The following is a 26,459-nucleotide window of genomic DNA, read 5'->3' on the forward strand; positions in this document are numbered from 1 at the left end:
TGTCGATTTTTTATGACGGAAACAGGGCCGAGATAAACCAAGATTTGATCATCACAAAACACAATATGAAATCCTTTATTTATACAACAAATATTAATGGATTAGAAAACACTCTCAAGATATGTCCGGTTATTCCCAAATGTGGTTATTTCATTAAATTGTATCAATGTTCATATTTCTGTTTTGTAAGGTAATATATCTAGAAGAAAATAGTATAACATACAATGGGAATGATATCCAGCCTTCCATTGAACATCAATCACACGGATATTTGTTGTATACATTAATGAAAAAGAGTACAAATTAGCAGACATGTTCACAAATGACAGAACTATCGCATAGCGCAATGCATAGGTTTCAGTACATTATACATTACAGCCACTCTTCCATTTTCACTTATTGCACAGACGTTTATTCCACGTTGGTTCAATTTCATTGAAAATATGTGGAAACAACATTGATTCAACCAGTGTGTGCCCAGTAGGTTCATCCTAGGGCCTGTGTGGTCCCCAATGACTCCTGTGGAAATTGTATTACATCTATGTCTATTTCACAAAAAGGGTGGGTTTTTTGCAAGTAGAAAATACAAATATTCCAAAATTCATGCATTTTTTTAATGACATAGCAAATTGCCTGATTGACAGTCTGCCAACCAGAAACTCCTTTATAATCACATTCTTTAGAACACAGAGTCATATTCAATATAATCAAAGCAATGTCTTCCTCTGAAGCAAATCTGGGTTACATTACTGTGCAGCAACAGGTAGCTGGGTAGTTATCAGCGCTGACTTTGAACTCATTTCCATAGACAAAGTAAATGTGTGAGTCTCCCTTCCATTTGTAAGTCACCTTGGTGACAGGAATCAACTCAATGGTCTGGCGCTGCAAAGGGAGAGCGAGTGCGAGAGAGGATTCTGTTATTAAAATAAGCCAAATACCATGACAAACCTTTTCAACTTAGAACAAGCACATGCACAAACACAAACAATCTTCCAGCATAATAAGATACTTCATGTAAAGAAGGAGTTGTTATTTGAATCATGAGGTGTGGGAAAAAATGTCTGTACCTGTTGTAGAATGCGTGAGGTCTGAGAGAACCTGGCTTGGTGCTCCCTCACTAAACGCTCTGCAGCACACACCACATTAGAGTCTGGGAACCCCATCACTGGGTAAACCTACACGACAGAGGATAAAAACTGATAGGAAAAACCCATTGTCTCACATACATCACCAAATATCTTAATTTCATGCAGACTGATGTCATATTCCCATAAAAATATGACTTTTGTTTTTACCATGTACTGAGCGTCCCTAAACATTTCCTGCCCGGACACCTTGCTCAGGTTGACCACATGCAAACCACTCGACTGTTCCACAATGTAGTCGTCAAGATTATTAGTCCTAGTAAGTGTGGATACAGAATTAGAGGAAATTAAGTTGAAGATAAGCAATAAACAAATATTCTAGTTAATCATACAAAGGAAGCAGATATCTACTGGATCTAATGTATGACACATACTGTTATTCAGTTGAAAAATGCTGAGCTAACACCAGCACTCACTCACCATATAACCTTAAGATTGATGAAGACCAAAAGCTGTCGTTTGCCTTTACAGGTCTCACACTCCCTTGACCCTTGACCATGACAATGGCTGCAACTGATGAGATAGACAACAGGTCAACCACACCACCCAAGTCCCTGAGCGGCCATAGGGAAATGACTGAAATACAAACACTGTACTATAGCTAAACACAATTTATTTTCCCCATATTTGATTTTAAATGACCTGTGTTTTAAAAGCTGATAAATAGAGTGCATAACATACTTACTTGACCCTTCCCCTCCCTTGGCAATGATGGCATCGATCACCACTACTACGGTTACCAGCTCCATTGCACACCCAGCAGATTTTCTGGAAGCGGTGATAAAACAAGGAAATAACACAGCGTACACTTTATAGAGCACCAAGTGACAACACCACAGATGAATTATTTAGGCTATTGTTTGTGACAGTTAGAATGAACAAAGAGAGAATCACATTCATTCAAACTGAAAGTAACTAGTAGTTTAGTTAATGTGAAGGTGCAGGTAATTCAGTAGTCAAAATATTGAATTCTCTTCTCTTTTTTTTACATTGTTACCAAGGCTACAATGCAACTGTGAACTATCGTAACTTAATATTGTCGGCTATAAAAAAATAAAAATAAAGAGTCCACTAGAGATCCTGGTTAGAGTCCAGGCTCTGTTGCAGCCGGCCGCAACCGGAAGACCCATGGGGCGGCGCACAATTGACCCAGCGTCGTCCGGGTTAGGGGAGGGTTTGGCTGGCAGGGATGTACTTGTCCCATCGCGCACTAGCGACTCCTGTGGCGGGCCGGGCGCAGTGCATGCTGACACAGTTGCCAGGTGTTCAGTGTTTCCCCCGACACATTGGTGCGGCTGGCTTCTGGGTTAAGCGGGCATTGTACGGGAGACAAGACTGTAACTAAAAATGAGGATACCACGAAATAGGGACAAAATATAAAATAATAATCTGACTGTTGGCCAAAGATGTGTTTTAATCCTGCACAACTGGCTATATGGTAAACCATTCTTCATGGGAAGGGGATGCATACTCTCCACGCGTAGCAGGGTGTTGCGGTCTGTGGGCTTTGTATGTAATGCATCATTCTCTTTGATGTTCCAGATAGTTTATTTTTCTCTTATCAGTCTGCAGGGTGCAATTGAGATATTCAGTAATCTCATTTACCCATGTTTGGAATTAATTTAGAATGAATCCTTCCCAGAGCACAAAAAATACATCTATATCTCTCTTCCATAGAAGTACTATAAAAAATAATGATGATGCTTATTGTGCTGGGCCAATTGTGCACAGCCCCATGGGTCTCCCGGTCGCGGCTGGCTATGACAGAGCCTGGACTCGAGCCCAGAATCTCTAGTGGCACTGCGTAGACCACTGCGCCACTCGGGAGGCCCCTCAACAGTCAAATGTTGGCAACAATACTAAGAAAATGACAGACAAATTCGAAATGAGAGGCTACAAGGTCAAAACTCTTGATGCAATGATGACAATATCCCAAAAACCAAGAGAGGAATTTCTAAAAACAAAACCAAAGAAGAAAAACAAAACGCAACAGTCTTTTGGTCTAAGTATCACCAAGTGTTTAGATAAAAGAAAACCTGAAAAAGCATTGGCATATTCTGCAATCAGACAAAAGAATTGCACACCTATTCAATGAACCCCCACTGGTACAAGCATGGCAGCAATATTGGGGACAGCCTAGTGAGATCTGACCTGCCCCGAGCCCACTTAGACACTCTTGGGACCTACAAATGTGGCTCATATGCCGTTTAACAGCACTACAAAAATATATATTTTCAGACACCCAGGCCGAAAAATCCTTGTTAGGGGTGTTCTCATGCAAGACAAAAGGAGAGTGAGGCCTACTGAATCTCCTCTCTAAAAACACAATTGACTTTGACCTCAGGCCCATTTTTATGAATTAGTCCCATTTTTAATGAACAATTCTTCTAAATTAACATATTCTTTCTACAGTTTATCAGCGTGAAACCCAAGATGTTCCCTTTGTTGATAATACTAATTGTGCATTACAGTTGAACCAAAAGATTACATGTAAGAAAGATGAAATGAAAACAATGAAATATGTATATGAAATTAAAAGAATGTATACTGATGATAATACTATGTACAATATCTAGTTATGTTTCACTATTATTTGAACAGTTACACTATATGGCTTTGTGGCAACAGTTTCAGTAAGGCCCTTTCCTGTTTCAGCATGAAAATGCCCCCGTACACAATTGGCCTACACAGAGCCCTGATCTCAACCCCATCGAATTGGAATGCCGACTGCGAGCAAGGCATAAACAACCCAACATAAGTTCCCGACTTCACTAATTGTGGCTGAATGGAAGAAAGTCCCAACATCTAGTAGAAATTCTTCCCAGAAGAGTTGAGGATGTTAGAGCAGCAAAGGCGGGACCAACCTCATATTATTGCCCATGATTTTGTAATGAGATGTTCAACGAGCAGGTGTCCACTATCCATATACTTTTGGTCATCTAGTGTATGACATCCCTCACTATTGGTCATTGGTTGCACTAATTGCAATGTTTGTCTACATAACCTGGTTCAAGCATTCATGATATCAACCTGAAGAATGCACAGTGATGCCGAATCGTTGGTGGTTTAACCATTAAATTACTAGGAGTTTGTATATAGAGTGTGGGACTCCCTTTATTTTCATTTTTTATAGCCTATAGTTTACTCGCCGTTAGGAAGCACCTTCACCAACATTTGTTTTTATTTCACCTTTATTTAACCAGGTAGGCTAGTTGAGAACAAGTTCTAATTTGCAACTGTGACCTGGCCAAGATAAAGCATAGCAGTTTGACATATACAACAACACAAAGTTACACATGGAATAAAGAAACATACAGTCAATAATACAGTAGAAGAAAAAAAAGTCTATATACAGTGAGTGCAAATGAGGTAAGATAAGGGAGTTAAGGCAATAAATAGGCCATGGTGGCAAAAGTAATTACAATATAGCAATTAAACACTGGAATGGTAGATGTGCAGAAGATGAATGTGCAAGTAGAGATACTGGGGTGCAAAGGAGCAAGATAAATAAATAAATACAGTATGGGGATGAGGTAGTTGGATGGGCGGTTTACAGATTGGCTATGTACAGGTGCAGTGATCTGTGAGCTGTGCGGACAGCTGGTGCGTAAAGCTAGTGAGGGAGATATGAGTCTCCAGCGTCAGTGATTTTTGCAGTTCGTTACAGTCATTGGCAGTAGACAACTGGACGGAAAGGTGGCCAGACGAAGAATTGGCTTTGGAGCGTGACCAGTGAGATATACCTGCTGGAGCGTGTGCTACGAGTGGGTGCTGCTATGGTGACCAGTGAGATATACCTGCTGGAGCGTGTGCTACGAGTGGGTGCTGCTATGGTGACCAGTGAGATATACCTGCTGGAGCGTGTGCTACGAGTGGGTGCTGCTATGGTGACCAGTGAGCTGAGATAAGGTGGATCTTTACCTAGCAGAGACTTGTAGATGAGCTGGAGCCAGTGGGTTTGGCGACAAGAGTGAAGCGAGGGCCAGCCAACGAGAGCGTACAGGTCGCAGTGGTGGGTAGTATATGGGGCTTTGGTGATAAAACAGATGGCACTGTGATAGACTGCATCCAATTTGTTGAGTAGAGTGTTGGAGGCTATTTTCTAAATGACGTCGCCAAAGTCGAGGATCGGTAGGATGTTCAGTTTTACGAGGGTATGTTTGGCAGTATGAGTGAAGGATGCTTTGTTGCGAAATAGGAAGCCGATTATAGATTTAATTTTGGATTAGAGATGGAGAGTCTGGAAGGAGAGTTTACAGTCGAACCAGACACCAAGGTATTTGAAGTTATCCACATATTCTAAGTCAGAGCCGTCCAGAGTAGTGATGCTAGACGAGCGGGCAGGTGTGGGCAGTGATCGGTTGAAGAGCATGCATTTAGTATTTCTTGCATTTAAGAGCAGTTGGAAGCCACGGAAGGAGAGTTGTATGGCATTGAAGCTCGTCTGGAGGTTAGTTAACACAGTGTCCAAAGAAAGACCAGAAGTATATATCACACTTTCACAAAATGCTTGAAGACATGGCTAAAGGTCAATCAGATTTGTGAACATGGTCCCTAGCTGTGTGTTGCCGCTTTCCATGTTGTCTGTTGTCTGTAGCTTGTGAGGTGTGGAAACACTTTGTTGCTTTTATGAATTTTGTCTTGCTGCTTTTTGTTCTATGTTGCTCTGTTTGTATGCTACGTCTTGCTTGTCCTATGTTGCTCTGTCTGTATGCTATGTCTTGCTTGTCCTATGTTGCTATGTCTATGGTGCTATTGTCTATATTGTAATTGTTTTTAATAACCTGCCCAGGGACTGCGGTTGAAAATTAGCCGGCTGGCTAAAACCGGCACTTTTACTGAAACGTTGATTAATGTGCACTGTCCCTGTAAAAATAAAATAAACTATACAGAATGGTGTCGTCTGCGTGTAGGTGGATCAGAAAATCACAAGCAGCAAGAGCGACATCATTGATGTATACAGAGAAGAGAGTTGGCCCGAGATTGAACCCTGTGGCACCCCCATAGACTGCCAGAGGTCCGGACAACAGGCCCTCCGATTTGACACACTGAACTCGATCAGAGAAGTAGTTGGTAAACCAGGCGAGGCAATCATTTGAGAAACTAAGGCTGTTGAGTCTGCCAATAAGAATATGGTGATTGACAGAGTCGAAAGCCTTGGCCAGGTCGATGAATACGGCTGCACAGTAATGTCTTTTATCCATGGCAGTTATGATATCATTTAGGACCTTGAGCGTGGCTGAGGTGCACCCATGACCAGCTCTGAAACCAGATTAAATAGCAGAGAAGGTATGGTGGGATTCAAAATGATCGGTAATTTGTTTGTTAACTTGGCTTTCGAAGACCTTAGAAAGGCAGGGAAGATTAGATATAGGTCTGTAGCAGTTAGGGTCTAGTGTCTCCCGCGGCAGCTTCCCAATCTTTGGGAATCTCAGACGATACGAAAGACAGGTTGAACAGGCTAGTGATAGGGGTTGCAACAATTTCGGCAGGTCATTTTAGAGAGAGAGGGTCCAGATTGTCTAGCCCGGCTGATTTGTAGGGGTCCAGATTTTGCAGCTCTTTTAGAACATCAGCTATCTGGATTTGGGTGAAGGAGAAATCGGGAAGGCTTGAGTGAGTTGCTGTGGGGAGTGCAGAGCTGTAGACCGGGGTAGGGGTAGGGGTAGCCAGGTGGAAAGCACGGCCAGACGTAGAAAAATGCTTATTGCAATTCTCAATTATAGTGGATTTATTGGTGAGGTGTGTGTGCGTGCGCCAGCTCATACTTGTGCTGTCCTGTGTAGCTCAGTTGGTAGAGCATGGCGCTTGTAACGCCAGGGTAGTGGGTTCGATCCCCGGGACCACCCATACGTAGAATGTATGCACACATGACTGTAAGTCGCTTTGGATAAAAGCGTCTGCTAAATGGCATATATTATTATTATATTATACTTTTTATTTAACTTAATATTGACACTTACATTACCAGCTCCGGCACATTCTTTGCAGGGAGTTCTTCCCATCCCCAAACAGGTATGACAGTTCTATTGATGAAATTACAGTTTATAAAAAGGCATATTTAATCATTTCAGACATTAATATTTTATTCAGAACAGGTTATACAAAATAAATTAAAATGGTACGATGTGTTAGGAAAATACTGTGTATTTCCAATGCGGACGACAGGCATCAGATAACTTCATACAGTTGAAGTCAGAAGTTTACATACACTTAGGGTGGAGTCGTTAAAACTCTTTTTATCAACTACTCCACACATTTCTTGTTAACAAACTATAGTTTTGGCAAGTTGGTTAGAACATCTACTTTGTGCATGACACAAGTAATTTTGCCAACAATTGTTTACAGACAGATTATTTCACTGTATCACAATTCCAGTGGGTCAACGTTTACATACACTAAGTTGACTGTGCCTTTAAACAGCTTGGAAAATTCCAGAAAATTATGTCATGGCTTTAGAAGCTTCTGATAGGCTAATTGACATCATTTGAGTCAATTGGAGGTGTACTTGTGGATGTATTTCAAGGCGTACCTTCAAACTCAGTGCCTCTTTGCTTGACATCATGGGAAAAGCTAAAGAAATCAGCCAAGACATCAGAATGTTTTTTTGTAGATCTCCACAAGTCTGGTTCTTCCTTGGGAGCAATTTCCAAATGCCTGAAAGTACCATGTTCATCTGTATAAACAATAGTACGCAAGTATAAACACCATGGGACCACGCAGCTGTCATACCGCTCAGGAAGGAGACGCGTTCTGTGTCCTAGAGATGAACGTATTTCGGTGCAAAATGTGCAACTCAATCCCAGAACAACAGCAAAGGACCTTGTGAAGATAATGGAGGAAACAGGTACAAAAGTATCTATACCCACAGTGAAATGAGTTCTTTATCGACATAACCTGAAAGGCTGCCCAGCAAGGAAGAAGCCAATGCTCCAAAACCGCCATAAAAAAAGCCAGACAACGGTTTGCAACTGCAAATGGGGACAAAGATCGTACTTTTTGGAGAAATGTCCTCTGGTCTGATGAAACAAAAATAGAACTGTTTGGCCATAATAATGTTATGTTTAGAGGAAAAAGGGGGAGGCTTGCAAGACGAAGAACACCATCCCAACCAAGAAGCACGGGGGTGGCAGCATCATGTTGTGGGGGTGCTTTGCTGCAGGAGGGACTGGTGCACTTCACAAAATAGATGGCATCATGGAAAATGATGTGGATATATTGAAGCAACATCTCAAGACATCAGTCAGGAAGTTAAAGCTTGGTCACAAATGGGTCTTCCAAATGGACAATGACCCCAAGCATACTTCCAACAAAGTCAAGGTATTGGAGTGGCCATCACAAAGCCCTGACCTCAATCCCATAGAAAATGTGTGGGCAGAACTGAAAAAGCGGGTGCGTGCAAGGAGGCCAACAAACCTGACTCAGTTACACCAGCTCTCTCAGGAGGACTGGGCCAAAATTCACCCAAATTATTGTGGGAAGCTTGTGGAAGGCTACTCAAAATGTTTGACCCAAGTTAAACAATTTAAAGGCAATGCTACCAAATACTAATTGAGTGTATGTAAACTTCTGACCCACTGGGAATGTGATGAAAGAAATAAAACCTGAAATAAATCATTCTCTCTAATATTTTTCTGACATTTCACATTCTTAAAATAAAGTGGTGATTCTAACTGACCTAAGACAGGGAATTTTTACTAGGATTAAAATGTTTAAATGTATTTGGCTAATGTGTATGTAAACGTCCTACTTCAACTTTATATGCAGGACCAGTCCAACGTTTGGACACCTACTCATTCAAGGTTTTTTTTTTTTTTACAATTTTCTACAATGTAGAATAATTCTGAAGACATCAAAACAATGAAATATGGAATCATGTAGTAACCAAAAAAGTGCTAAACAAATCAAAATATATTTTATATTTGAGATTCTTCAAAGTAGCCACGCTTTGCCTTGACAGCTTTGCACACTCTTGGCATTCTCTCAAACAGCTTCATGAGGTAGTCACCTGGAATGCATTTCAAGTTCATTTGTGGAATTCCTTTCCTTCTTAATGTGTTTGAGCCAATCAATTGTGTTGTGACAAGGTAGAGGTACAGAAAATAGACCTATTTGGTAAAAGACCAAGTCCATATTATGGCAAGAACAGCTCAACTAAGCAAAAAGATCAACAGTCCTTTAAGATATGAAGGTCAGTCAATGCGGAAAATTTCAAGAATTTCTTCAAGTACAGTCACAAAAACCTTCAAGCACTATGATGAAACTGGCTGTCATGACGACACCACAGGAAAGAAAGACCCAGATTTGTCTCTGCTGCAGAGGACCAGTTCATTAGAGTTAACAGCACCTCAGATTGCAGCCCAAATAAGAGTTCAAGTAACAGACATCTTAACATCAACTGTTCAGAGGAGACTGCGTGAAATCAGGCCCTCATGATCGAATTGCTGTAAAGAAACCACTACTAAAGGATACAAATAAAAAGAGACATGCTTGGGCCAAGAAACACGAGCAATGGACATTAGACCGGTGGAAATCTGTCCTTTGGTCTGATGAGTCCAAATTTGAGATTTCTGGTTCCCAACCGCCATGTCTTTGTGAGACGGAGAGTAGGTAAACAGACGATCTCCGCATGTGTAGTTCCCACCGTGGAGAATGGAGAAGGAGATGTGACAGTGCTTTTCTGGTGACACTGTCAGTGATTTATTTAGAATTCAAGGCACATTTAACCACCATGGCTACCACAGCATTCTGCATCGATACGCCATCCCATCTGGTTTGTGCTTCGCGGGACTGTATTTTTCTTTTCAACAGGACAATGACCCAAAACACACCTCCAGGCTGTGCAAGGACTATTTGACCAAGAAGAAAAGTGATTTAGTGCCACATCAGATAACCTGGCCTCCACAATCACCCACCCTCAACCCAATTGAGATGGTTTGAGAGGAGTTGAACTGCAGACTGAAGGAAAAGCACCCAACAAGTGTTTAGCATATGTGGGAACTCCTTCAAGACTGTTAGAAAAGCTGGTTGAGAGAATGCCAAGATTGTGCAAAGGTGTCATCAAGGCAAAGGGTGGCTACTTTGAAGAATCTAAACTATGAAATACATTTTGATTTGTTTCATCATTTTTTGATTACGACATGATTCCATGTGTTATTTCATAGTTTATGTCTTCACTATTATTCTACAATGTAGAAAATAGTCAACAATAAAGAAAAACCCTTGAATGAGTAGGTGTGTCCAGACTTTTGATTGGTACTGTACATATATTTTTTCTGTATATTTTCTGTCATGCTTTAATCAACAGAGAAATAGATACCTTGACAGATGAGGTGTTGGGAACTTTGATGACCTGTTTGTCATCCTGAAAAAAGGTGGGGGATTTGGCAGGGATGTCCCAGGGCCCAGGGGGTGATTGGGTATAGGCATCCACTGGCTGACCTAAACCAAAGAAAATAATACAAAAAATAAGATATAAATAAATGCAGATTCTACAGTGGAACTGAACATTTAAATAACACAAATAAATAGGGTCATTTGAATCACCAATATTAGTTACCATTGTATGGCTGCTGACTCCATTCAGTGGTTCTTGACTCATTAAAGGTTTCCAGGCGATACTGAGAATGCAAAAAAAAGAAGGAATATTATATTACAAAGAGTTGAGTGATTCCTTCCTTCACTGTTGGTGATACATACATTATATTTGAAACTTTAGTGCCATCTAGTGTATATTTTTCACATTCTCTGGTTTGGGCCTGTCACTCTTTTATCAAAATAAAGGGACTCCTTTTAAAAGGGGAGCATGGGGTGCAATTATAGATGGCCACAGGTAGTCAGTTTCGACCCCAAACTAAACAGCTGTCAATATTCAACATTAACACTCAAGATCAAATATTTACAGAATAATAGTTTTCATTTGTCCCCTCACTCAGGTCATCAATTCTGTAAAGATCTGAAAAAAGTGTGATCATAACAGGAAGTTGAAGCGCAGGAGAAGAAAAAAAACAGAAAACCTAAGCCTAACAGTAAGACCCTTCAATTTTCAGAAAGGGCAGAGTAAAAACATTAATCTTACCCTGTATGTATTGTATGCCTCCATGTTGGTTATCACGCCATCCTTAACTGGTGCTGAACTGTAACAGCACTTACTGGAGGCATACTGGCTAAAGGCCTCCCGGGCAGTGTCTTCAGTGATAGATGGGATACTGTGGAGGATAAAACAACCACAGATTTGTCAGACAACTACACAATTGAAAGTGTACACATTGAGTCTCAGTTCAACTGTCATCACGGGTAGTCTAGTTAAGTAAGTACAGCATCACTTAAGATAAACCTGTTTTCAAGTTTGAAGTTCAAGAAAGTAATAAGCTATAAACAGGGTCAGTTCCAATACCATATTACAATGTGCAGGGATACTGGAGTCATAGAGGTAGATATGTATAGTGGTCAGGTTACTAGACATTAAGACATATGATAAACAGAGTATCAGCAGCGTAAATGATGATTGTATGTTAGTGTGTGTGCATGTGTGTAGAGTCAGTATAAATGTGTGTGTTTTGTCCTGTGAGTGTGCAGAGACAGTGCAAACATAAAATACAAGGGCCAACTCCGATAAGAATCATTGCTGATCAGATCAATCATTATTTGTCACATGCCAAATACAACAGGTGTAGACATTACCGTGAAATGCATACTTACGAGCCCTTAACCAACAATGCAGACTTTAAAAAAAGAAAAATGTGCAAAATAAACTAAAGGAAAAATAAAAACACAATGAAATAACAATTATGAATCTCTATACAATGGGTACCGGTACCGAGTCAATGTTCAGGGGTACGGGTTAGTCGAGGTAAAGGTTAGTACGGGTTAGTCGAGTGGTAAAGTGACAATGCATAGAATATGAACAGAGAGAAGCAGCAGCAGCATACAGTGCATTCAGAAAGTATTCAGACCTTGACTTTCTCACATTTTGTTAGCCTTATTCTAAAAGTGATTACATTTTTTTATCTATCTACACACAATACCCCATAACGACAATGCAAAAACTGTTTTTTTAATAACAATTTTGCTAATGTATTAAAAATGGAACATATAGAACTTATTTACATAAGTATTCAGACCATTTTGCTATGAGACTCGAAATTGAGCTTAGATGCATCATGTTTCCATTGAGCATCCTTGAGATGTTTCTACAACTGTTTTGGAGTCCACCTATGGTAAATTGAATTGATTGGACATGATTTGGAAAGGCACACACCTGTCTATATAAGGTCTCACAGTTGACAGTGCATGTCAGCGCAAAAACCAAGCTATGAGGTAGAAGGAATTGTCCGTAGAGCGCCGAGACAGGATTGTGTCGAGGTACAGATCTGGGGAAGGGTACCAAAACATTTCTGCAGCATTGAAAGTCCCCAAGAACACAGTGGCCTCCATCAAACTTAAATGGAAGAAGTTTGGAACCACCAAGACTCTTCCTAGAGTCAAACTGAGCAATCGGGGGAGAAGGGCCTTGGTCGGGGAGGTGACCCAAGAACCCATGATCACTCTGACAGAGCTCTAGAGTTCCTCTGTGGAAATGGGATACATTTCCAGAAGGACAACCATCTCTGCAACACTCCGCCAAGCAGGCCTTTTTTATATAGCGGCCTGACGGAAGCCACTCCTCAGTAAAAGGCACATAAAATCCCACTTGTAGTTTGCCGAAAGGCACCTAATGACTCTCAGATCATGAGAAACAAGATTCTCTGGTCTGATGAAACCAAGATTGAACTCTTTGGCCTGAATGCCAAACGTCACGTCTGGTGCATCTACTGTTCCACTGGATGTCATAAGGTGAATGCACCAATTTGTAAGTCGCTCTGGATAAGAGCGTCTGCTAAATGACTTAAATGTAAATGTAAATGGAGGAACCCTGGCACCATCCCTACGGTGAAGCATGGTGGTGGCAGCATCATGCTGTGAGGAAGTTTTTCAGTGGCAGGGCTGGGAGACTTGTCATGATCGAGGCAAAGATGAACGGAGCAATTACAGAGAGATCCTTGATGAAAACCTGCTCCAGAGTGCTCAGGATCTCCGACTGGGTGAAGGTTCACTTTAAAACGGGACAACGAACCTAAGCACACAGCCAAGATAAAAAGGGAGTGGCTTCGGGACAAGACTCTGAATGTCCTTGAGTGGCCCAGCCAGAGCCCGGACTTGAACCCGATCAAGCATCTCTAGAGGGAACTGAAAATAGCTGTGCAGCGACACTCCCCATCCAACCTGACAGAGCTTGAGAGGATCTGCAGAGAAGAATGAGAGAAACTCCCCAAATACAGGTGTGCCAAGCTTGTAGCGTCATACCCAAGAGGACTTCAATAAAGCACTGTGTAAAGGGTCTGTATTTTTCATTGTTGAATCTGAATTTGCTAAATTTTCTAAAAAACAGTTTTTGCTTTGTCATTATGAGGTATTGTGTGTAGATTGACAATGGAAATATATATTTTAATCAATTTTAGAATAAGTCTAACGTAACAAAATGTTGAAAAGGGCAAGGGGTCTGAAACCTTTCCGAATGCACTGTATGCGAAGAGCATAAAGGAATATCAGTGTATGTACAGTTGAAGTCAGAAGATGACATACACCTTAGACAAATACCAAATTTTTCACAATTCCTGAAGTTTACATACACTCAATTAGTATTTAGTAGCATTGCCTTTAAATTGTGGGTCAAATGTTTAGGTAGCCTTCCACAAGCTTCCCACAATGGGTGAATTTTGGCCCATTCCTCCTCACAGAGTTGGTGTAACTGAGTCAGGTTTGTAGGCCTCCTTGCTTGCACATGCTTTTTCAGTTTTCGATAAGATTGAGGTCAAGGCTTTGTGATGTCCACTCCAATACCTTGACTTTGTTGTCCTTAAGCCAATTTGCCACAACTTTGGAAGTATGCTTGGAGTCATTGTTCATTTGAAAGACCCATTTGTGACCAAGCTTTAACTTCCTGACTGATATCTTGAGATGTTGCTTCAATATATCCACATAATGTTCCATGATGCCATCTATTTTGTGAAGTGCACCAGTCCCTCCTGCAGCAAAACACCCCCACAACATGATGCTGCCACCCCCATGCTTCACGGTTGGGATGGTGTTCTTAGGCTTGCAAGCCTCCCCTTTTGTCCTCCAAACATAACAATGGTCATTATGGCCAAACAGTTCTATTGTTGTTTCATCAGACCAGAAGACATTTCTCCAAAAAGTACAATCTTTGTTCCCTTTTGCAGTTGCAAACCGTTGTCTGGCTTTTTTAGGGCGGTTTTGGAGCAGTCTCTTTTTCCTTGCCGAGTCGGCCTTTCAGGTTATGTCGATATAGGACTTGTTTTACTGTTGATATAAATACTTTTGTACCCGTTTCCTCCAGCATCTTCACAAGGTTCTTTGCTGTTGTTCTGGGATTGATTTACACTTTTCGCACAAGTACGTTCATTTCTAGGAGACAGAGCGCGTCTATTTCCTGAGCGGTATGACTGCTGCGTGGTCCCATGGTGTTTATACATGCGTACTATTGTTTGTACAGATGAACATGGTACCTTCAGGCATTTGGAAATTGCTCCCAAGGATGAACCAGACTTGTGGAGGTCTACAAATGTTTTTCTGAGGTCTTGGCTGATTTCTTTAGATTTTCCCATGATGTTAAGCAAAGAAGCACTGAGTTTGAAGGTAGGCCTTGAGGTAGCCATGACATAATTTTCTGGAATTTTAAAGGCACAGTCATCTTAGTGTATGTAATCTTCTGACCCACTGGAATTGTGATACAGTGAATTATAAGTGAAATAATCTGTCTATAAACAATTGTTGGAAAAAATACTTGTGTCATGCACAAAGTAGATGTCCTAACCGACTTGCCAAACTATAGTTTATTAATAAGAAATGTGTGGAGTGGTTGAAAAACAAGTCAATGACTCCAACCTAAGTGTATGTATGTATGTATGTATGTATGTATGTATGTATGTATGTATGTATGTATGTATGTATGTATGTATGTATGTATGTATGTATGTATGTATGTATGTATGTATGTATGTATGTATGTATGTATGTATGTATGTATGTATGTATGTATGTATGTATGTATGTATGTATGTATGTATGTATGTATGTGTGTGTCCTATGTAGTTTGCAAGGACAGCTATGCAGAAAAATGTATATGACGAGACAAAATTCTGGCAATTGTATTTTACACCTACTTCCAGTTTGATTGTGCGGGACCAGGCTGGGGCTGAGGGGCTGGGTAAGATGGCATAGGAGGGGGCAGGTATCCACCTACAGTAAACAGTCAAACATAATGAGAAGGGCTTTCAACATGTTTGTTATTAGGGAGTTATTACTCTATATGGAATTTCCAACCATAAGGAACAGCGCTGGTGTGGTACGTGACTTGTTTGCTAATAAAACTAAAGATCACTGGAAACATAGGACCATGGATCTCAGGTCACATACCTTCACCCCCGGCCACCGTCCCTTCATATCCTGGTACGGTGTCAAACATACTGGCTGGAGGAGCGCTAGGGCCGTGGAAGTCGCACACAGGCGGGGCAAACATTGCTGAGAAAAAAAGACAAACCAGTTCAGATTCAGGAGTGAAGAGCAGGTCTGGGGTCCATTTGAATTGAAGGCAGTTGATTCAGGAAGTGATTTCAATTAAAAATTTGAATTATTATTATTTTATTTTTTTAAAGCTTACCGAGAAGTTATTGAAAAGATGCTGTTTTTTTCTCATTTAGATTTATTTAGAGTTCACTTCCTGAATTGACTGCCTTTAATTCGAATTGTCCCGCTGCCCTGGTGAAGAGACACTTACATATAACTGGTCATATGAACCAGCTTAAATCTCTTAAAAATCAGTGCTTGACTTGGACAGTCGATTAGACTTTGTTCACCGAAATTCACAAATGACATTATGCTATTATGATTATTCACTGTTAATGGTTTATACACCTTTCCCATGACTTTCAACCAAATGTTCATTACTATTATAGCCTATGTGAAAAAGTAAGCATTATTGACACTGGGAAACTGCTGTGTCTGATCCCATGTAGACCTACCACCTGCCGTTGTGCCCTTGATCAAGGCACTTAGCCCCCCACACAAAGCTGCATTGTAAGTCACATGTTGCCAACCCTCCATCTGGAGAGCTCCTGGGTGTGCAGACATGGCTTTTTCAACATTACAACCAAGTACTTCAGTCTTTATAAAAGTATTCCCTCATTCAATAAATCAGGGACCAAAATGGATAAATTAGGCTACTTCAAAGAAAGGTATCCAACTAGACATGTTTACATTTAAGGCTCAAATATGAATGTTTCAGGGGAGATCTATGCACAGGAAGCTAATTGTCATTAGGCTATTCTTAAATTCTATTTTTACGTTGTCGTAATTACATGGCTACCGTTTAATTAATAGAGGGGAATGCCAGCTTTCCAACGGTGCAGATTTAGTTAGGCTCTACAGTGCCGGTGGAAAGGCAACGACAAAATGAATGCTTAGTTAGCTATAGCTACCCAGCGAGATAACTGCTACAAGTTATGTTTTGAGTTGGCGATCTAGTTTGTCAGTCATTATTTTATACCTGCTGCTGAAATGTCGCACTCTTCTCCGGCAAAGGCGTACACGCAGCATACTCGGGACATGCAATGAAGGGCCATCCCGATAACTGCTTATATGCAGTTTTATAATTGATTGATCATATTTAGAAGTGTGCTTTTATTAACTACATAAAAAACAATCATTAAACTAATTTCCATGACCTCCCTCGTTTGACAATTTGAAACAGCGCACCATGCCATTCAAATTGAGATATTTTCAATCTGCCCAATCTCGACAAGTCTACTGTCACTCACATATCGATAGACTAAAGGCAAATAAACATGAACAAATCGGAATCAGGAAATGAATGCCCACTCTCCATTTCTGTTCAATGAAGATCCTGCCTTAATCAAGTTTTGTTTGCCTCGGTGTGTATAGCTATAGGCTACTTTGTTTTTAATAGAGGAGCTGGCACTCAATTCTCCAAAAATTAGAAGCGTTCCAGACAGCTCCAGACCAAGTCAAGCACTGCTTAAAATAATGATGAAACCTCACTTAAAATATCTACTGGTGTGGCCCCATGCCAGACTATTGAACTAAACATCAAATTGACCCCTGATCCGCATTGACAGAGCATAAAGGTGGGGAAATGACCTAGTTGTTGTCGACCTCATACAAACGTATTGGTTGCTACAAAATAACATTTAGAACATCACAACATTGTTACCTGTTTCCTAGGTGACACTCAGACACAGATGATAAGGTAGCCTACATACAATGGCAAAAAAAGTATGTGAAACCTTTGGAATTACCTGTACTTCTGCATGAATTGGTCATACAATTTGATCTGATCTTCATCTAAAATCACAACAATAGACAAACAGTCTGCTAAAACTAATACACAAACAATTATGTTTTCATGTCTTTATTGAACACACCGTGTAAACATTCACAGTGCAGGGTTGAAAAAGTATGTGAACCCTTGGAATTAATAACTGATTGACCCTCCTTTGGCAGCAATAATCTCAACCAAACGTTTTCTGTAGTTGCTGATCAGACCTGCACAATGGTCAGGAGGAATTTTGAACCATTCCTATTTACAAAACTGTTTCAGTTCAGCAATATTCTTGGGATGTCTGGTGTGAACTGCTCTCTTGATGTCATGCCACAGTATCTCAATCAGGTTGAGATCAGGACTGTGACTGGGCCACTCCAGAAGGTCAGGACTGTGACTGGGCCACTCCAGAAGGTCAGGACTGTGACTGGGCCACTCCAGAAGGTCAGGACTGTGACTGGGCCACTCCAGAAGGTCAGGACTGTGACACTCCAGAAGGTCAGGACTGTGACTGGGCCACTCCAGAAGGTCAGGACTGTGACTGGGCCACTCCAGAAGGTCAGGACTGTGACTGGGCCACTCCAGAAGGTCAGGACTGTGACTGGGCCACTCCAGAAGGACTATTTTCTTCTGTTGACCCCATTCTGTTGTTTATTTACTTCTGTGTTTTGGGTTGTTGTCCTGGGTTGTTGAGCTTCAATTGGTGGACAGATAGCCTTACATTCTCCTGCAAAATGTATTTATAAACTTGGGAATTCATTTTTCCATCAATGATTGTAAGCTGTCCAGGCCCTGAGGCAGCAATGCAACCCCAAACCATGAAGCTCCCACCACCATACTAGAGGTAGAGGTTTTGATGTTGGTGTGCTGTGCATTTTTTCTCCACACAGAGTGTTGTGTTCCCTCCAAGCAACTCAACTTCAGTTTAATCTGTCCAAATAATATTTTGCCAGTAGCACTGTGAAACATCCAGATGCTATTTTACAAACAAAGTCTTTAGCTGACACTCTAAGATTCTACTTAACCTCATTGAGCATTATGTTAAAAGAACAATCAGCCGATCCTGGTGTTTATAGATTATTTATTTGTATTTTTATGAACTACATCTTAAACCAATTTAGTATTTTCCCACAACATTTATTTTAAAAAGTATCTTGTTTATTACTTATGAATTATATGTAAAAAAATAAAAATGAGCCAAAAAAATAATAATAGGTCAATGTCCCATAGGGCAGCGCACAATTGGCCCAGCATTGTCTGGGTTTGGCCGAAGTAGGCCGTCATTGTAAATAATGACTTGCCTAGTTAAATAAAGGTTAAATAAAGAAAAAATATTTCTCACTCATATGCAACCTACTGTAGCCTACTTGAATGACCAATAGAGCTGGGGCGGCAGGGTAGCCTAGTGGTTAGAGCATTGGACTAGTAACCGAAAGGTTGCAAGTTCAAATCCCCGAGCTGACAAGGTACAAAATCTGTCGTTCTGCCCCTGACCTAGGCCGTCATTGAAAATAAGAATTTGTTCTTAACTGACTTGCCTAGTAGTTGTAGCAAAGACACTGATGTCTCCAATTCATGATACACAGATTAGAATTCACATTTTGAAGTTCCCAGATTATAAATGAATATAATATTTCACTGTCCGTGAGCTACAGACAAGTATGATGGGTTTCAAGTGCGATGGAAAATGTTTTCAAAATTCCTCCCCTTTGATTTTCTACAAATATTTCTCACTTTACAGCTATTACATTTTTCAATAGCTTTTACTTCAAATGGCATATAAACTACCAGTCAAACGTTTATAACACCAACTCATTCAAGGTTTTCTTTATTTTTACTATTTTCTACATTGTAGAATAATAGTGAAGACATCTAAACTTTGAAATAACACATATGGAATTATGTAGTAACCAAAAAAATAAGTGTTAAAAAAATACAATTTTAGATTATTCAAATAGCCACCCTTTGCCTTGATGACAGCTTTGCACACGCTTGTCATTCTGTAAACCAGCTTCACCTGGAATGCTTTTCCAACAGTCTTGAAGTAGTTCCCACATATGCTGAGCACGTTGGCTGCTTTTCCTTCACTCTGCAGTCCGACTCATCCCAAACATCTCAATTTGGTTGAGGTCGGTGGATTGTGGCTCCCAGGTCATCTGACTCCATCACTCTCCTTGGTAAAATAGCTCTTGGTTTCTTTGCAGCAATTCGACCATGAAGCGCTGATGCACACAGCCTATTCTGAAAAGTTGATTTTGAGATGTGTCTGTTACTTTAACTCTGTGAAGCATGTATTTGGGCTGCAATTTCTGAGGCTGGTAACTCAAATGAACTTATCCTCTGTAGCAGAGGTAATTCTGGGTCTTCCATTCCCGTGGCGGTCCTCATGAGAGCTAGTTTCATCATATCGCTTGATGGTTTTTGCAACTGCACTTGAAGAAACTTTAAAAGTTTTTGACATTTTCCGCATTGACTGACCTTCATGCCTTAAAATAATGATGACGGTCGTTTCTCTTTGCTTATTTGAGCTGTTCTTGCCATAATATGAATTTGGTCTTTTACCAAATAGGGCTATCTTCTGTATACCCCCCTACCTTGTCACAACACAACTGACTGGCTCAAACACATAAAGAAGGAAAGAAATTCCACAAATGAACTTTTAACAAGGCACACCTGTTAATTAAAATGCATTCCAGGTGACTACCTCATGAAGCTGGTTGAGAGAATGCCAAGATTGTGCAATGCTGTCATCAAGGCAAACGTGGCTACTTTGAAGAATCTCAAACATAAAATATATTTTGATTTGTTTATCACTTTTTTTTTGTTACTACATGATTCCATGTATTATTTCATAGTTTTGATGTCTTCACTATTATTCTACAATTTAGAAAATAGTAAAATACAGAAAAACTCCTGAATGAGTAGGTGTTCTAAAACTTTTGACCAGTAGTTTACATCTAAAACACTGAGTTTTAGTCTTTGACCTCCCCCTGTCCTTAGTAATATTTATTTAACTGATTTTACATAAATATTTCCTGTGATGGGTCTAAATTTCAATAGCTTTAAACTTTATCCGTATGGGCTACAGATCTACAGACAAGTGTTGTGAGTTCCTTGACCTTTCTTATCAAATGTACACTTTTTTCCCCCTCCCCTTGGAAATATATATATTTTTATGTTACTGCCTCGGTTACTAATTCACATACATATCTACTTTTCTATAGCTTATTATCCAGATGGTTTTGAAATCTAACACTGGAAATACTTTCCAATATTGTACATATTTAATATAGTCACCTCCAAAATATTTGGCACCCTTGATAAAGATAAATAAATCATTCAAATAGTGAGATATCACATTATTTTATATTAACACAATTAGTCAGCGAAAGAGACTTTGTTTAACACCCGTTTTCAATACACCAGCACTTTCCGCTTGCAACGATAACGACACTGAGCCTTTTTCTAAAATGTTTTATGAGATTGGAGAACACGTTGGGAGAGATGGGTGTTTTCACATATAGTCCTCTTTAAAATAACCGATCTCAGACCTCTTTAAAGTGAACTCCGGGGTAAAGAAATTGCTAAATAACTGTTATCTTTGTATTGACACTGCCCTTGCCTTTGAATAAAGACAATTATTTTGCCACTTCACATATTGTGGTCTGAGTCCTCTTTGCATTCACATTGCGGTGTTTAAAAAGGACTAATATCTTTTTCCAACATTCACGTAATGCACTCTGGGTTTTTACAAAGTGCAGGACAAGCCATTCCATCTGAACGTGCTATCGGACAGCTAGATATACCTACTTACATTTTGTAAGCTAATAGATAGCATTTAGATTTTTTTAAATTAGGGATAATAATTGTAATCAGAAGATACCAATAATATTTGTTAATAGTAACAGAATAAATAGCTAAATAATAACTGCAGATTAAAATATGCTGTATTAAATAATTGAAATTGTACACACAATGTAGGCTACAGCCCTTTAAGAGTGTGTCATGATTATCATCAAATGTTTTCTTCTCACACTATTCAAACCCAACAATCGAATAAAGAGCTATGAAGCTCTCTTAGCCTATAGATAACATATTACGAACAAATAATCTGAGCATCATGTCAGTATAAAACTCCACACATATTTTGGCATTTATGTGCATCCTTGAGAATCGCTAATAAATATCCAAAAACAGCGCACGGTTCTCTCCCACAAACCTGCACATCATCATCTTATCTCTTTTGTGACACCAACGTGAGCAGTTATGGCAGGAGAAACAGTGTTGCAGTAGTCTAGTGTGTGGTGCGGGAATAATGACACGCTAACCTGGGTAGCTTTGTGTTCACATTGTCCTAAAAAAGGGAACCAGACTGTGGAATTCAAGCGACCCAAACTCAGACCAGAGACTCAATCAAATCTTATTAGTCACATACGCCGAATACAACAGGTGTAGTGAAATGCTTACTTACAAGCCCCTAACCAACAATGCAGTTTAAAAAATACAAATAAGAAATAAAAGGAATTAAAGCGCAGCAGTAAAATAACAATAGCGAGACTATATACAGGGGGTACCGGTACAGAGTCAATGTGTGGGGGCACTGGTTAGTTGAGGTGATATGTACATGTAGGTAGAGTTATTAAAGTGACTATGCATAGATAATAGAGTAGCAGCGGTGTAAAAGAGGGGGTGGAAATGCAAATAGTCTGGGAAGCCATTTGATAAGATGTTCAGGGGTCTTATTTCTTGGGGGAAGAAGCTGTTTAGAAGCCTCTTGGACCTAGATTTGGCGCTCTGGTATCGCTTGCTGTTTGGTAGCAGAGAGAACAGTCTATGGCTAGCGTGGCTGGAGTCTTTGAAAATTTGTAAAATCATTCAGGATAACACACAAAGTCTGGGACTTTTTCCCATTGTGCTCCACTTGAGACAAGATGGATAGGCAAGATCGAACACAATTAAACACAGTATGGCATTTAGATAACAAGACCTAAAAACAAAGAAGAAGAACATCTATCTCATCATTGCAGTTACGTTCACGAATGTCTTTGTTTGGATCATGATATTTCATTGGTGATGTGGACACAAGGGAATTGAAGCACTCAACCTGCTCCACTACAGCCCCGTCGATGAGAATGGGTGGATGCATGGTCCTCCTTTTCCTGTAGTCCACAATCATCTACTTTGTCTTGATCACATTGAGGGAGAGATTGTTGTCCTGGCACCACACGGCCGTTGTCGGTGATCAGCCCTACCACTGTTGTGTCATCAGCAGATTTTATGATGGTGTTGGAGTCATGCCTGGCCGTGCAGTCATGAGCGAACAATGTCGTCAATGAATAACATTCTCACATAGGTGTTCCTTTTGTCCAGGTGGGAAAGGGCAGTGTGGAGTGCAATAGAGATTGCATGATCTGTTAGGGCAGTATGTAAATTGGAGTGAGTCTAAGGTTTCTGGGATAATGGTGTTGATGTGAGCCATGACCAGCCTTTCAAAGCACTTCATGGCTACAGACGTGAGTGCCACGGGTCGGTAGTCATTTAGGCAGGTTACCTTAGTGTTCTTGGGCACAGGGACCTATGGTGGTCTGCTTAAAACATGTTTGTATTACAGACTCGGACAGGGAGAGGTTGAAAAAGTCAGTGAAGACACTTGCCAGTTGGTTAGTGCATGCTTGCAGTACACATCCTAGTAATCCATTTGGCCCAGCTGCCTTGTGAATATTGACCTGTTTAAAGGTCTTACTCACATCAGCTGCGGAGAGCGTGATCACACAGTCGTCCGGAATAGCTGGTGCTCTCATGCATGTTTCAATGTTATTTGCTTCGAAGTGAGCAGAGAAGTAGTTTAGCTTGTCTGGTATGCTCGTGTCACTGGGCAGCTCTCGGCTGTACTTCCCCTTGTTGTCGGTATAGGTTTGCAAGCCCTGCCACATAAGACGAGCGTCGGAGCCGGTGTAGTACGATTCGATCTTAGTCCTGTATTGGCGCTTTGCCTATTTGATGGTTCGTCAGAGGGCATAGTGGGATTTCTTATAAACCTCCGAGGTTAGAGTCCCACTCCTTCAAAGTGGCAGCTCTAGCCTTTACCTCAGTGCTGATGTTGCCTATAATCAATGGCTTCTTGTTGGGGTACGTACAGTCACTGTGGGGGTGACGTCATCGATGGACTTATTGATGAAGCCAGTGACTACTGTGGTGCTATCGGAAGAATCCCGGAACATATTCCATTATGTGCTCGCAAAACAGTCCTGTAGCTTAGCATCTGCTTCATCTGACCACTTTTTTTATTGACAGTCACTGGTGCTTCCTGCTTTCATTTTAGCTTGTAAGCAGGAATCAGGAGAATAGAATTATGGTCAGATTTGCCAAATGGAGGGCGAGGGAGAGCTTTGTACACGTCTCTGTGTGTGGAGTAAAGGTGGTCTAGAGTTTTTCCCTCTGGTTGCACATTTAACATGCGGATAGAAATTTGGTAAAACAGATTTAAGTTTCCCTGCATTAAAGTCCCCAGCCACTAGGAGCGCTGCCTCTGGATGAGCTTTTTCCTGTTTGCTTATGGTGGAATACAGCTCATTGAGTGTGGTCTTAGAGCCAGCATTGGTATGTGATGGTATGTAGACCGCTACGAAAAATACAGATAAACTCTCAAGGTGGATAGAGTATCTCATGATAAGCTTCCTTAGATATTGTGCACCAGCTGTTGTTTACAAATATACATAGTCTGCCACCCCTTGTCTTACCAAACGACTCTGTTCTATCCTGCCGATACAGTGTATAACCAGCCAGCTGTATGTTGATAAAGTCGTCGTTCAGCCATGACTCCGTGAAGCATAAGATATTAGTTTTTAATGTCCCGTTGGTAGTTTAATTTTCCTCGTAGGTTGTTGATTTTATTTTCCAATGATTTCATTTTAGCTAGTAGAACGTAAGGCAGTGGGGGTTTATTCGATCGCCTACTAATTCGCACAAGGCAGCACGACCTCTGTCCTCTTTTCACACACATGGCGGGATTTGGGGAAATAGTATGTCCTTCACATCGGGCTTATTAAAGGGGAAAAAAGCTTCTGCCAGTTCATGGTGAGTAATCGCTGTTCTGATGTTCTTTTCGGTCATAAGAGACAGTAGCAGCAACATTATGTACAGAATAAGTTTAAAAAAAGAAGTTACAAACAATGCAACAAAAAAAAAACAGTTAGTTAGGAGCATGTAAAACGTCAGCCATCTTCTCCGGCGCCATGATACATGACTGAGATGGCCATTGCAAAATGTTTATTTTTGTGGTCAATTTACCCTATATTTGTGGATTTGTATGTAGCTTGAGGTTATTGTCTTCCAGCCAAGTTTCAGTCTCCTGGAAGAGACAACCAGGTTTTTGGCTAAAAATGTCCTGGTATGTGGTAAAGTTCATTAAGCCGTTGACCTTAAAGTTCCCCAGGACAGGTGGAAGCAAAATAACCCCATAAAATCAAAGATCCACCACCATATTTTACAGTAGGTATGTGGTCATTTTCTGCATATGCCTCCGTTTCTAAACACCAGACTCATCGCTGATGCGCGTGGCCAAAGAGCTCTACTTTCCTCTCATCTGACCATAGCACCGGTTCCAATCCGAGTACCAATGCTATTTAGAAAACTCCAGCCGGTACTATGGCCCAATGACATGAAAATAGAGCTTTTTGGCCACACACACCAGTGGTGGGTTTGGTGTAAAAAAATAAAAAAAAAGAAGCATACGCCGCAAAGGACCTCATACCTACTGTAAAAATCACACAATTGCACTTTCATGACAGTTGCTAAACGACCTGAGTGCCAGAAAACAGCTCTGCAATTAAGGTTAGAGTTCGACTATTGGTCAAAACAAAGTGTGTACCTTGAACTCTAATGCCATCCGATTCTAGACATAGCACCCTAGGAACTTCCGTCAGAGAATAATCGACGAGCAAAGCCCCCCACGAATAAATCAAACTTGTTTTGAATTGAAATTACACGACGTCATCATGCACAGCAGCAGAGAGCACTTCAGATGGCATTTTGAAATTGAATCATTACAGCATCAGGTCTACAAACAAATACTTTATAACGTTGTATAATGTTCAATGATGTGGGAATTCACACGACAGAGGCTATTATTCATCAGGTGCAAATACAACTAGTAGATAGGCTAATAATTCAACATAATACATAGACGATGAGATGGAATCACGAGATTACCTGGACTTCCTTCTGCTATTGGTGCATATCCAGGATTGGCGGTGCCATAAGACCCATAGCCGCTATGAATATATAACAGGTAAAGTTAAAGTAGAAGAGCAATGTGAGATTTAAATTGCTACAGACTACACGTTCTATCAAGATGTGCATTTGATTGTATCATCACAGAGGACTGTATTAGCTCTCATATATTGAAAAGGTATTGTATATATATGCTAGGCCTAAAACCAATCATACATACATGAACTGTACACAAATGACGTTCTCACCTTAAAATCGGGGTGCTCTCCATTTCCAACTAAACTTTCACAACATTCAAAGAAATAATGCAAGTGAGAGTTGGTTCCCTTTAGGTTCCCACCCTTGCATGTGATTTATGTAAGATTATCGTAAATCATTACACACATCCACAAAAATCCCCTTCGTCTGTGGTTCAATGACTCGCAACTCTTCCTCTTTTAAACAAATCTGATGAAACACCAAAAACACAATATCCCCTTAACAATAACTTTACACAATTTCGATTTAGGCTAAACTATGACCTATCTCGTCGTTTCGTTTCGTGTTGAGGAAGTTCCGTGGTATTTGGGACACTGATCTTGGATCAGTTTAGGTTTCTTGCTAACAATGATAATGACAATTGTTTGGGTGCTGGAAGCGGATTTTGGATCAGCTTCTTGAGAAACCAGCAACCCGTGACAGTG

General features: G+C 40.5%; 1 protein-coding gene across 1 annotated transcript; it reads right to left on the minus strand.

Annotated features, from left to right (window-relative positions):
• Positions 1 to 59: 59 nt before the first annotated feature.
• Positions 60 to 26,375, minus strand: ssuh2rs1 (ssu-2 homolog, related sequence 1). Its single transcript, XM_046365067.1, has 13 exons — positions 26,025 to 26,375; positions 25,756 to 25,817; positions 15,624 to 15,728; positions 15,371 to 15,446; positions 11,224 to 11,353; positions 10,705 to 10,765; positions 10,465 to 10,586; positions 7,109 to 7,171; positions 1,831 to 1,913; positions 1,566 to 1,658; positions 1,296 to 1,401; positions 1,068 to 1,175; positions 60 to 882 (listed from the first exon to the last, which is right to left on the minus strand). The coding sequence occupies exons 1-13, from the start codon at positions 26,045 to 26,047 to the stop codon at positions 742 to 744; spliced, it is 1,173 nt and encodes a 390-aa protein (XP_046221023.1). The 5' UTR covers positions 26,048 to 26,375; the 3' UTR covers positions 60 to 741.
• Positions 26,376 to 26,459: the final 84 nt, after the last annotated feature.

The sequence above is a fragment of the Oncorhynchus gorbuscha genome, linkage group LG10 (assembly GCF_021184085.1).
Source record: "Oncorhynchus gorbuscha isolate QuinsamMale2020 ecotype Even-year linkage group LG10, OgorEven_v1.0, whole genome shotgun sequence".
NCBI classification, from domain to species: Eukaryota; Metazoa; Chordata; class Actinopteri; order Salmoniformes; family Salmonidae; genus Oncorhynchus; species Oncorhynchus gorbuscha.

Excerpts from the sequence above, each read along its gene's own strand:
- ssuh2rs1 (XM_046365067.1), bottom strand. The coding sequence starts at position 26,047 with ATGGAGAGCACCCCGATTTTAAG. Across the intron at positions 25,818-26,024 it reads GAGAGCACCCCGATTTTAAG|CGGCTATGGGTCTTATGGCA; the intron begins GTGAGAACGTCA and ends ATATATTCATAG. Across the intron at positions 10,766-11,223 it reads AGGCATACAATACATACAGG|TATCGCCTGGAAACCTTTAA; the intron begins GTAAGATTAATG and ends TTGCATTCTCAG.